Source organism: Sylvia atricapilla, chromosome 11 (assembly GCF_009819655.1).
Source record: "Sylvia atricapilla isolate bSylAtr1 chromosome 11, bSylAtr1.pri, whole genome shotgun sequence".
NCBI classification, from domain to species: Eukaryota; Metazoa; Chordata; class Aves; order Passeriformes; family Sylviidae; genus Sylvia; species Sylvia atricapilla.
The window spans coordinates 7,744,261-7,757,146 of NC_089150.1; the positions used below are offsets into that span (position 1 = coordinate 7,744,261).

Genomic DNA, 12,886 nt, shown 5'->3' on the forward strand with positions numbered 1-12,886 from the left:
CAAGTGTTTCTCTTCATTCAGTTTTTTCCTTTTCTGGACACATTCCTACATCATTTCCCCTGAACTAGCTGTGCTATTGCTTCTAAAGTTATGCTGCAGGAAATAAAATTAAATTCCCTCTTTGAAGATCATTTCATTTTACCCTCAGGCACGCTATGTGAGCACCTAACTGCAGCACGGTAACTACTCCAGCCCTGCTTGCAGGTTGCCAAATTCTCACCCATGCAGCTGCCATGCACTCAGTGTCCACACCCCAGATCTCCTTCCAGGGGAAAGCACAAGGGCAAGGAGCTAGCGAGCATCTGCATTGTGTCCCGGTGGTTAGGCGGAGTCGGAAGAGATAAAGACCCAGATTATTTGCATGTATAAAGTACTTAGGGGCCCGGATTTTTGTTGAAGTGATTTCCCTTTGGATGCAAAGAACAGGATGAATCCCATTCTTTGTTAGTAACTAACTGCTCATCCATCCCTTCATTCTGAGCGTCATGTAATAGGTTTTCCCTTCTTGTGTGCTCAACCGGTTCCAATTATTTGCTTTTTAAATGTGAGCTCTACAACGGTAAGATCCATACACATTCCCACTAAATCAGATTGAAAATCACATTGTGAGTTTACAGAAGAAAATATTACCAAGTTGTCTTTGTGACAGAACACTGAGTAGGTATAAAATTGCAATGGTCTCTATGCCAAGTTTTTTTTAAGCTCTCAGCTTGTAAGATGAAAGCCTAATTTGATATTTTTGTAGTTATATAACAGTTCTAATATTTTGTGACATTTTGTATTGTGACACTATAGATGAAATTGTCATCGGACTGACACCCTTTACTGTTTATTCCTTAATTACAACTGTTAACAACACTGCAGAGAAGCGTGCTAATCTGCCATCACATATTATGAAAACAACGTTATTGTTACAAACACCAACACCCACTCAACAGGATAATTCTAAGATGGCAGTTTCTGTAAAAAGTTATCAGTTTAATGGACACTTCAATAGAAAAAGTTTAAAATGAACTCTTAATATTCCTGTGGAAAATATGCAACAATTTTATATTGCACCTGAAGTTTTGATTTTATCACGTCAGTCATTCTTCATGCTGCAAAGGGATATGTTTTTTGAATAGTGGTGTCTCTTTCCATGTAGGATGAAGATGCATAGCACAGATAACTATTAGCCTAGCAATATTTGCAATCATTACACTTTCATATCCTCAGACACTGGCAGAGGTACTTTTTTTTTTCCCCCTACTACTTCCAGGTTGGGGGTGGAATGATGTTGTTGCAGGAGACAAAAATTTTACAAGTGCATTGACTCAAGTCCAGGTTCTCAACAATAGAAGAAATTAATATTTTCTAGGCTTCTTTTGGTTAGGAAAGATTAATTTTCTGCAGGCCATGTCACACACCAGGAAGGATTTTCCACTGAACTGACACTTTTGGAAGTTCTGTATCAGTGGATTTTTCATCCCTAGTTAGCTCAGTACAATTAAAACTCACTGATACTGCACCTCTGTAGGAGGAAGCTGAGAAGCTGTTCAATGCTGAAAATGAAAATATTATATCCTCAACTTCTGTATATGCTTTGTTCTTGGACAGCCACTGCCAGTTACCTTTCAGTTTGCTTCTTTCAAACTTTTCATGCCTCAGAAAAAGTTCTCACTTGTAGATTACATCAGCAGAAAGAAAATAGCATTAAGAGCAGTCTAGAAGTAGCAACAAGGCCTAGAGATTTGTTTGCCCAACCCTTAGACAAGCAATACAATGTAGGCAGAAGGAGGTTGGGAAAAGCTGCCTGGAGTGAGGTGTATGAATGAGAAAAATGGCAATGACAAAAAAAAATCAAGGAAAACAAGATGCAGAAATTGAAGTTTGTTCCTTCTACAACTGCTCTGGTGAAGGTTCTCGCACAGATTCCTGGGGCTAAACCAAGGCTACTCTGAGGCACAGCCTGCCTTTTCTGCTAACAGTAACTTCTTCCTTTCTCCCTCATCCACGAGCAGGCATGCAGCACAGATGACTGAAGTGAAGAAAGATAATGCAAGAATCTGTCTTATCGCACTTATATCTAGAAGCAAAGGATTAAAAATAACATAAAACTCTTTTCACACTGAAAACCCAATTGCCTTGGTGGAAATCTAGACACCAGTGTTGCTCCTTCTTGATCCTAAAAGCCCGTTTGAGGATTGCTTCCCTAGTACAGAATAAAAATAAGGATTTGTACACAATGCAACAATGGAATGAAATTATTCTATAAGATTTAATAATTTAATTTTCATTTAAATTATTTACACTGCAGTTTTAGTGGCATGATATTCTCTTGCCCAATCTGGATGATCTTCTCTGCTTAAGTGATAAATCACAAACCAAAATGAAACTAAAATGTTTATTTTTGTGAATCTTCTTCAGGGTAGTTTATGCTCTGCTTTGTAGCTTTCGTTTTCTTAAAGCCAATAGGAACTTCTGCTCTTCCTAAAAGAAACTCTTCCCACTTGGGAAGAGATTCTTTTACTGATGCCCAATAGAGAGTCTGAGAAAGATATAAGAAAAAATAAACTTAATTTTAAAATACGTGTCAGCCAGTTTAAAACAATATAGAAATTCAACGCATTATTAAGTCTTACTTTAAATGGAAAGCAATTCAGAAAAGAACAACGTACTTAACATATGAAATTTTTAATCTCTTGTATGATACAAAATATCAGCTTGGAAATATTTCATTCTGCAGGACAAACTGTGAAGTGACTGAATGTGCCCTCTTGTGGTAAGCAACACATCAGTTTAGACCTTACAGTACCTTTAAAAAAAACTATTTTCCATGATTATATACTTTTCCAAGAGCAGCTTTTATGGTTAAGTATGTTAGTTACTGGAATTTTATTTTGCAGTGGAAAAAAATTTGAAATGAAAGCTGCACATTTACCAATATAAGTTTACAGTTCTATATGGAAATATAGTTCAAAATATTTGAGTAAAATTTTAGACTTGATAACTCACTGATGAAGTAATCCCTCCAGTATATGGATCACAAATTAAAATAATAATAAAAAGGTGATCTATATTTAGCATGTGGTCTAGGAGAATCACTGTGGATCATCTAATCCTTCGTCTTGCTTTACACTGTGCCTCTGAGTAATACATTTAACACATTATTTATCTGGTTATTATCATTCATCCTTTTTGTGTTATCCTAAGGATAACTGTTGTTTGTAGGATTTTCAGGAAAATTTTAAGTGCCAGGTATCATTTTTCCCCACAAAATAACGTGATCTAGCAACTGTGCTAAGATAACACTATAATCCATCCACATATGTAAATATTTATTGCCATTGATGTCCATTCAGAAAAATGTAATTTTGCAGTAGAAAACAGTTTTGATACATATATAGTGAGCCTTTTTTCTTTACTTAAGTATATAATGAAGGAGAAGTGCAGCATAAAACTGAAGATCTCCCTGCAAAGTATTGGATTCCTGGCTAATCATTTTGATCCTTACATGCAACTCAGATATAACTATGCCTCTTGCAGGTTTACAAAAATATTTTCTTCAACAGATTTACTCAAAGAATCTTTTTTGACAAGCATATGTGCTGTCACACAAAACTACTCCGACTCAGCAAGCTGGGGATCCATTATAGCCATAACTTTCAGAGTATATTAATACAGACACATATATGGCTGAGTGAAATATGCTCAGAAGTGTTTTGGAACAAAGCATGCACAAGAATTTTGTACCACGAAAGAAAGTTTTCTTTTCCCACTATTTATAGCACTCTTCTCTAGAAGCATAAAAAAAAAAAAAAAAAAAAAAAAAGCTGAAATAGGATCTTCTCCTTCAAATAGTAACTCTGTTCTCTCCAAAATTTCACCACTGCTGCAGAGTGCAGACATTCTGCAGCCTCCAATTTGTGTGGACTTCGCTCGACAAGCAGCTTCACACCTACCACGGGACTAACTGACCCAAAACAACTCTAGTGGTGTCTCCAAAGCCACTGAAGAGTCTAAAACTACAGTCAAAATAGGTTGAATGTTTAATATTAGAAGGTTGGCATCTCTTTAGCATCATTCAAAGCCTACAGGTACTCAGGAAAGGATGTACCCTTCTGCCTGAAAATGTCTAAAAAATACTAAAAAAGCCACTGAAGGTGCATACCCAGTGTGCACCCTGTCACAGTCCCAGCAGGCTATTTACAAGATGCAATGACAGATGAAAACTTTGAACAGTAACCAGAACAAGAAGTGATGCCTCTCCTTTAAGTAATAGCCTAAGCATGCCAACACATGCCCAGCAGGTGTGAAGCTGAGGTACAATGCACCTCTCTTCACAGCTGACAGTGCTGAAACCTGGCCCTGTGCCCTGCTCTGACAGAGCCCTGGCCCCCAAACCAGCACGGGACACTCTGCTCCTGTGCCTCTGGGAACCAAGCCACCACACAGCACACAAACCACTGGGGCAAGAAACAGATGGGAATCTGCTCACAATTTTTTATCTTGAAGTAATGCTTTAGGGACTGCAGGTTGAGAAGGAAAAAAAAAAAAAAGAACCGAGTGTTCCTGCTGTAATACTTTTCATAAGCTTCCAAACAAATCTAAAATAATTGATGTGAAATTTTCTCTGTTCATGCTGATAAACTGTTGACCCTGAAATGTAAAGATGACAGTCTGTGGTAAACTGAGAATGGGATGACCATATAAAAGAAACTAAATAGCTCTGACACAGTAAACACAGTAATCTTCAGCTATTCACAATATTAATTTTTTTAATATTTAACTTAATTTTTAAATAGAAGTTTGTATAGATCTGAAAGCCGACAAATATTTCCACCAGAATGCTCCAGAATCTAGGGACCTTGTCCCAGAATTTAGGTTCAGCTTGCTACACAGTACACAGGCCTTTGGCTATACCAGTCACTGGATTTTAAAATCAATTATTTTCACTTTAAGAGCATGCTTCAGGGAAAAAAATAAAAGCGCAAAGTTTGGTAAACAGCAAATGAAAACAAATGAAAAGACAGTTCTAGGACTTACTTCTAACTTAACAGTATCAGGATGTGGAAGTAAACACATTCTTTCTTGCAGCCTTTTTTCTGCTGCTTCTATATCCTAAAACACAAGCAAAGCACATTTTAAAAAGAAGCACTTCAAATTTTAAAAGGAAAATACACATATAAAGACATTTAAATTAACTAAATAAACCCATTACAGCTAAACAGCATTTAAAAATTAACACTGAAGTTCAAATATATTTTTAGTCATTCTGAAATACAACTTGTACTACTTAGACTAACACCCTACAGCTGCTAGATATGTTTGCTGCACCTTTTTATACATTTCATAACCAAGTCAGACTTCTGCTGTAACCACTGCTATTCTCTCTGGACACCAGGGTAAACTAGCAACATTCTGTTGTATAAAACTTAAGGAAATAGAGGGGAATGGAACATCTTTTTCTCTGCTGCATAAGACTGAAGCATGTATTCTAGCTACTGTAACTGTAAAGTAACTAGGCAAATTATGTGCAAGATCTTTACTTCTCAAGACAAAGATGAGTTGCTAATATGCATGCATAACATGTGCACATAAATGTAGAGCTGCAGCAAGCTGTTCACCAGACAAGCTTGGATGACAATGCACCTCACATAGTTTTCTTACAAAAAAAAAAAAAAAAAAAATAAAATCAGTATTTGGGTTTCTGCTTGTCCAGTGGATGTGTGCTGGATTCACAGAGGCCCAAATAAATCTTTTAAAAAAGAAACAACAACAACAACAAAACAAATCAACAGCAACAAACAAATCAAAGCATGCCCCTAAACTAACCACTCTCCCCCTTTAAAGTTCTGACCTGTTCTTGTGGGCTTAGTTCCATACCCAAACATTGAAGAGATTGAGTGGTGGGCAGATGAAGAGAGACAGAAAGGGACGTGGGAGTGGGGTGTGAAGAAGCCAAAGCTGAACAGAGTGGAGGGGGAAAGAAAGTATAGCAGATGGCAGAGTTGGGAGCAGAGAGCGGGTGTGAAGAGTACAACAGAAAAACTAAATGAGAGAGGAAATTCCCCAAAGGGACTTCCCAAATATTCACCACCACTGCTGCTGAAAAGAAGAGTGAGATTCTGGAGGAGCATATCCACAAGAGAGACCAAACATGATTACTCGTATTGAATAATAGCCAGTCTGAATACATCAATAAGTAAACAGTGTTCAACTCAAGTTTAGTTCAGTAGAGTATGATTAATAAAAGCCAAAAACCAGCCTTGCTGAAGTTCAACTTAGTGACACACATACAGTCAGATTGTTCAATTTGGTGTTCATCTTATTTTATTTCATTAATTCCTTTTACAATGTTCTCTTCTATATAATTACAAACCTAATCCAAGCAAAATTGTTCCTCCCTTTTCTACAGCAAAATCCATACCACTGTACGAGTCAGAGAAAGAGAAAACTAACTCTCAGATTTATCCAAATTCTCACAAGCAGCAAATGGCTGCCCCTTCTCAGGTAAGAAAATAATTAATGGGATAAACATGTAGAGGACACAGGAAAAAGGACACAGGCCATTTGAAATCACGATGTCAAAATAACACAGAGTTAAGTGACTCAAGCAGGGAGTTTCTCTGTTGCACATACTTAGAACAGATAGATACAAACAGCAGCCAAAGAAGCTTGCACCAGAGTGGCTCAGGCCAGGTAACTTCTGGAGAAGTTACCACAACAAACCATACTGAATAAAAGGATCATTCAGTAATGTTCACCTCATATTCTTCCATTGGATTTTCCTCCTTTCCGATTCCTTCTTCCTAATTACTGCAGGAATTTTTCACAGGAAGGAAGAAGAATATCAATCATTATTTCTTTATAGACTCAGCCAAGTAACTGGGATGTTTATGGTGATAGGAAATGAATGTCTTTCAGGCAAGAAAGGAGACAGCAGTTGTGCATATATGCTTAGTAGAGAAGGTCACTTTGGCATAGCCTAGATATTGGATGTGTCTTTTCATTGCTCACTCCAGTTTGTGTTGTGCAGTCTATTGTCATTCAGAATACTGATTTAATGACAGACAGGGAAGGAAATTTTTGCTGGAAGGTGTAGTATGCTTTAGAAAATAACTGGAACTACAAAAAGATTAGATGGCACTTCTCGTGTGTCTCCACAACTGGTTAGCTTTATAGGAAAAATAAATCTTTGTCATCAATATAAAAATAAATACATCAGCAGTATAAAATTCCTTGAAAAAAACCCCAGCTAATCTAATATGTCACAGTACTGAAAAAAAAGAGAGCATCTTACAGTACTTCCCCTAAAACCACAAGGACTGGAACAAAAACAATTCAAGACCCTTCCCCAGAGGTAAAATGGAATGCATGACACATGCATTGCTTTTAGGGGACCAAATTCAGCTGTCACTTATATTGATATCAGTCTGGCACAATCACACTTAAATAATTCTGGAATTGCATGCCCGGGAAGGAAAGCAAATTTGTTTTAAATTACCTTTCCAGTACTAATTACTATATAGCATACTCTTTCTTTTCTATTTCATGGTACAAGCTGTTGCACAGTAATACATATTTCTAAACACAAGAAATATCACTGAGAAACAAATGTCATAAATTAGATTACAAATACTAGTCTAATTTCTGCTTTTATTACGACAACATTATATAAGCACCAAATGATACAGATTTCCCTAATCTGCAGTCTCCCTCTAAAGACATTGAGGAAAATACTCTGATAATTATGCTAAAATGCTGAACAAATGCTTGTAATGTCAAAATTTCAATTAAAAAAAAAAAGGTTAGTTCCTTGCTTCCTACTGATTAGAATTTAAATTAATTTTGAAATCTTTCCTGTGCATAAATTCCAACTAGCACAGAGAAAGAAAAATGGCTTTTGCTATGATCTATTACTGAAAACAACTGATTTTGCTTACATGCAGAAAAACAGAAATGCAAATAAAAAAATAACACTTCGTCATGTCCATGTATTTTTGAGTAGGCCAAATCAACAACTCTCCACATGGTAACTGTGAAATGTACAGTGCCTGGTATCAGGAACAATATTCTGAAGCTGGCACATTAATCAGTCTTGTTTTCAAGCTTCTCATATATTATGCTGCATAGATTTTTTTTTCCTGTTTTCTTCTGTTATCAAAAAGCATCTGCAGGAGTGCATGCTTGTTAAAACCAGGATAAAATTAATAGATTTAAATTGATTTATGCTATTTTATCCTGCAACAGAATTTGTTTTGGTACATATGTTTTTGCTTTTTTTCTGTACAAACACCAACATTTTTGACACTTGAAAGGAACAATTTTGAGGATGTGACAGAAGATAGCAAATATCTGTTTAACTGCAGAAATATTTACACTCTGTATATGTCTGAGCTATTGTTACCATTTCCAACACAATAAGGCTTTCAGGATGGAGAAATAGACTCTGCATTTATTGCATTTGCCTGCATACGTAACCTGAGAATGCATTCACAAACACATAATTCATAAAACCCTATATTTACAAAGTAAAAATCTAACCTAAAATGCCTGTGGAAAACAGGAGTCATAATGGCTGAAATTACTAAATCAACAAAATAAGAGCTATGGAAATAAACACCCAAACCATCCATTTGTCCTCAGCTTCTCACTGAAGCACCTACACTTACTATACCCAGTAAAGAGGGGCTTGATTGCTCCTGTCCAGAATGCACCAGTTCACCACCCCAAGTAGAAAAATATTCTTTGTCACACAATAGTTAAGAAGGCATTCCTGGCTAACTGTTCTCCTTGTCTGCCCCTCTCTAAATAAGCCTCCCGTTTAAATACAAACTCTAACATAACAGAACTATACCCACTCAAAATGTGAAATGTCAAATTTAAAATGTTCACATTTTAAATCTGAACCAGGCTCTGCGTGAAAAAAAAAAACAAACCCAAGAAATTCTGGTGACACAAATTAATCTTGTGATTTTCTAGAGTAAAACTCACTTTTTCCATACACGCATTATGGACCCATAATAACTAGGAGCTTAAAGAAAAGGCACAGGAGGTTCAGTTTCCAGCCTCCTGAAAAACTGACACACATTTTTCAAATGCATCGTGTCAGTGGTCAAGTGCATCTCTTCAGACTCAGATGCCTGAGCTAGGGGTTCCAGAGGAGCCTTTCATTATTCCAGTCCCTGCCATCAAACTTAGATCTTTTTAATTGCCTAGGAAACAAATCTTACCTAAATATGACAACGGGTATGTAGAAAAGCTATGAGTGTTATTAATGGTGTCACCCCTCTGAAGAGCCAGAAACACCAAACACTGCTTCTACAGACTTGCAAGTAAAATCCTTGAAGTCACTCTACACCTCTTTAGAGAAAAATATTACACTGAGAACCTCTTCCACAACTTAACACAACCACAGCAGGAGAACTGTTCCTGCCCCTGGCCCAAAGCACTGTAGCCTGGTCAGCCCATTTCCAAACACACCCCCATGTCTTGAATCAAAGCATAGAGGGGCTGTGAGTCCTGACAGACCCCGAAGTTCTCTCAGGCAGACATGTACTAGCATGTGTTACATCTCTACATGTGCTTAAAAAAAAATTAAAAATACATAGTAGCAGCTGCCACCTCGAGGTTTTTATAAGAAGGGCACGGGAAATAGGTAGTGATGCCATCGGATAATAAAGACTTGTCATTTAATACTTTTTGGGCAAGTTCCAGCTAAGGGAACCATATAGAAGAAAATTCAAATGACAACTATAGAGCAAACACTTTTTTTTTTTTTTTTTTAATTATCTAAGCTACATAACCGTGACATTTTGATGTGGTTCCTGGTAGTTGCAGAAACTTACATTTAAAAGTGCTGCATTCCTTCTACGAGCTGCATCAGCTGCTTGAGTTTGCCATGTCTTTTTAGTCTTTTTGTCTCTTAGATAAGTCTCCATCTGCTGTAGCAGCTCTGATCTCTGAGACAGTCTACAAAGGAAAACATTTTGCTAAGTGGGTAGAACATTTTGCTCAGGAGCTAGAAAATAACCTTTTTACCTTACCCAGTTTTCTCAAAACTATGGGGCTAATTAAGCCGGCTGCAGCGTGGGTGTGCTGGGGGAGAGAAAAGGTACAGGCAGGCATCACCTGCTGTGCTTGCACCAAGCTATAATGTTGCAACCAGCAGTCCTCAAATGCTGAGGTGTTTAGAAACACTGAATCTCCCACAAGAAGGAAAGACAGGGCGGGTTGGGGTGACTCCATCATTACTACACTTGCTCATTGGCACCTACTGTTGTTACAAGAAAAGCAAATTTTCCTGAATCACTACTGTATTTGCCTCACAATTTGAGTTTACAGGGCAACAAAGAAGCAATTCTATAATTGAGGCATTGAGTGAGAGAATCCAATTACCTTCCCCAAATAGGAATTTAACGGTGACAGGTTAACAATGGAGATCTTAAACCAGTACCACCATTGGAAGTCAAAAAAACCTCATCAACCTAAATACCCTTTAACGGCAGGCAAGGATGCTAATTCCCATGGTTCCTGAAGGAAGAGTGCCACCTCCTGGAACTCCAGCCCGTTGCTGAAGCAGCACTGCGCTGTGCAGAGCTCAGATTCACCGGGAGGGAGAATATCACCAGCCCCAACACAAACTGCTGCGAGGCAGAGCACAACTACTCACATCTCCTCGTGTCTTCTAGCAAGGTGAACCTCCTGAGCCAAACAAGATGACATCTTCAGTTGTTTGCCCCGGTTTTGTACTCTGTAAAATGAAAACCAAACGACATCAAAATCTTCTAAAGATGTACATTAACATGCACTTTCCAGCATTAAACAATTCTGCTTAGAAAGCTGCACACATTATATCTATATGTCAGCTATCTACACAAAACTTGCCACAAGACATTGCTACAATATGCTTTGAATACATTCACACTACTAATGTTCACAATATGTTTTAGGAAAATGCTACTATATCCTAATAATTTATGAAAACAAATTTTTTTTCAGTTCCAGACTCAGCACTGAGTTTTCTCGAGTTACAGATGCTTACAAACACACTCTGTGCTTACATAAATTGTCTATTACTGCTTACATTACTGATTTCTGGCTTTTATCACGTCACACTGAACACAGTTACTCTTGTAAACTACTTCTCACAATACAGGGATCTGTTCATAGGAAACTATGTTCATGTTATTTAGAACTTGCTGGGTTTTTTTTCTGAGCCATTAAGGAGATCAAGTGCTTACTGATGCAAATAAAGATCCTACAGCTCTTCTCAGAAGACTGAAAATGTTTTGGCTTTTTTTTTTTTTTTTCCCACCTCAGAGGTGACTGTGTTATTGTCACATTAAGTAAAATTAAATAACTTGTCACATGGTCATGTCTAAGGCTGGGAGAACTAAAAAACCCATCAAGATAACATTAGTTAAGGCCTCCTCACTATCACGTGTCACACCTAACTCTGAAACCAGCGATTTACACGTGCTCTCTGTGGACGCTGGGGCGCATCTTCTAGGAATACATGTTTTACCACACTCTGAAAACACTTCCATCAGCCTGTCCTGCTGCTAATGCTTCACCTTGTTTCACACGGAGCACAGCCCTATGGCGCTCCTTCCTTCAGCCGGGGCACTTCGTGCTCCTCGCCACACACCTTTACCGGCGACAGGAGAAGCCAGAGCACGTACCTCCTGTTTTTAAAGGCGCTATAGCTTACAACCGGAGCAATAAACCAGCATCAAAGTGAGTGACAAGCGGGCGCCAGCCTGAGCATCCTCCGCCCGCTGCACCGTGGGGCAGCCACTGCCCTGGGCGCATGCCGAGGCCTGAGGCAGCCCGGGATGAACCTCCGCGGGCAGCCCCCGGAGCTGCAGCCGCCCCAGGGAAGCCCCTGGGCCCGAGGACAGCATCGCCACCTCAGGACCCGCGGCCGCCGCGCCTCAGGCCGCGGCCCCAACTGCGCCGGAGCGCCACGGCCACAGCGGGGCCGCGCACCGCCTGCGCCCTACCATTGGGAGAGGGGGGCGGGATGGATTTACGATGTCGTAGAAAGGTACCAGCCCGTATGGTTACGGGAGAACAAGTCAGGAAATAAAAATTAAAAACCAAATACACCAGCTAGTTTACCTTTAGCCTCGCCGGCTTCGAAAAAGAAAGCCACCACCCGCATCGGTCTTCGGGACGTCTAAAAACACCCCCCGCCCCCGCTGCCATGGAGACGGCCGGAAAGGTGGAGCCGAGCTGCCGTCTCGGTGGGCGGGATCAGGCGGGGGCGGGGACGGGCTCCGTCCCTGCGATTGGAGGAGCCGGAGGGCGCGGGGCCAATCACGGCCCGGGGCGGGAGCGCGGGAGCGCTGAGGGGCGGCCGGAGGCAGTGGGTGGTGCGTGGCCGGGGTCAGCCTCACCGAGCTCCCGAGCCGGAGTCCCGGGAGCTGCTGCCGGGATATGCGTTTAAAATAAGTGTCCCTCCCTCTGTGCAAGGCACAGCCTTCCGTGTCCCTCCCTCTGGGTAAGGCACAGCCTTTATGTCCGACCCGCGAGAGCGCCCGGCAGCGCCAGCCCAGGTTCTCCACATGGTTTCCAAACCTGGTGTGATCCTGCCCGTGTGTCAGAACTGAGTTCCTTCCCGGCCTCAAAGCTGAAGAGTTGCTGAGGCGAGTCTAGTCCTTTAAACGCAAACTTACATCAAAATATACTCCATGTAAAAAAAAGCACAATTAACCCACTTTTATTGTTTTATGTAAATATTTTGTTCTTCATAGAAAAACAAAAAAATTCCAAGCTAGATAAAGCTGAAAAATATCTCTAATCCGTTTAATTCGTGCCCAATAGATTTATGCACATGTGCAGCTGCAGTTTTCTTAAAAGCTGCTCTGAAAGTGCTTGTCTTTCTATCTAAGCACTCTCT

General features: G+C 39.7%; 1 protein-coding gene across 1 annotated transcript; it reads right to left on the bottom strand.

Moving 5' to 3' along the window:
- Positions 1–1,710: 1,710 nt before the first annotated feature.
- CEP15 (centrosomal protein 15) lies at positions 1,711–12,190 on the bottom strand. The gene is made up of 5 exons (XM_066327276.1): positions 12,106–12,190; positions 10,655–10,735; positions 9,831–9,954; positions 5,026–5,100; positions 1,711–2,527 (listed from the first exon to the last, which is right to left on the bottom strand). The coding sequence occupies exons 2-5, from the start codon at positions 10,705–10,707 to the stop codon at positions 2,384–2,386; spliced, it is 396 nt and encodes a 131-aa protein (XP_066183373.1). The 5' UTR covers positions 10,708–10,735; positions 12,106–12,190; the 3' UTR covers positions 1,711–2,383.
- Positions 12,191–12,886: the final 696 nt, after the last annotated feature.

Bases quoted from the DNA above. Each gene is read 5' to 3' on its own strand.
- CEP15 (XM_066327276.1), bottom strand. From the start codon at position 10,707: ATGTCATCTTGTTTGGCTCAGGAGGTTCACCTTGCTAGAAGACACGAG. The intron at 9,955-10,654 runs GTGAGTAGTTGT...TTTCCTTTGTAG, and splicing joins GCTAGAAGACACGAGGAGAT to ACTGTCTCAGAGATCAGAGC. The intron at 5,101-9,830 runs GTAAGTTTCTGC...CTTGTGTTTTAG, and splicing joins GGAATGCAGCACTTTTAAAT to GATATAGAAGCAGCAGAAAA.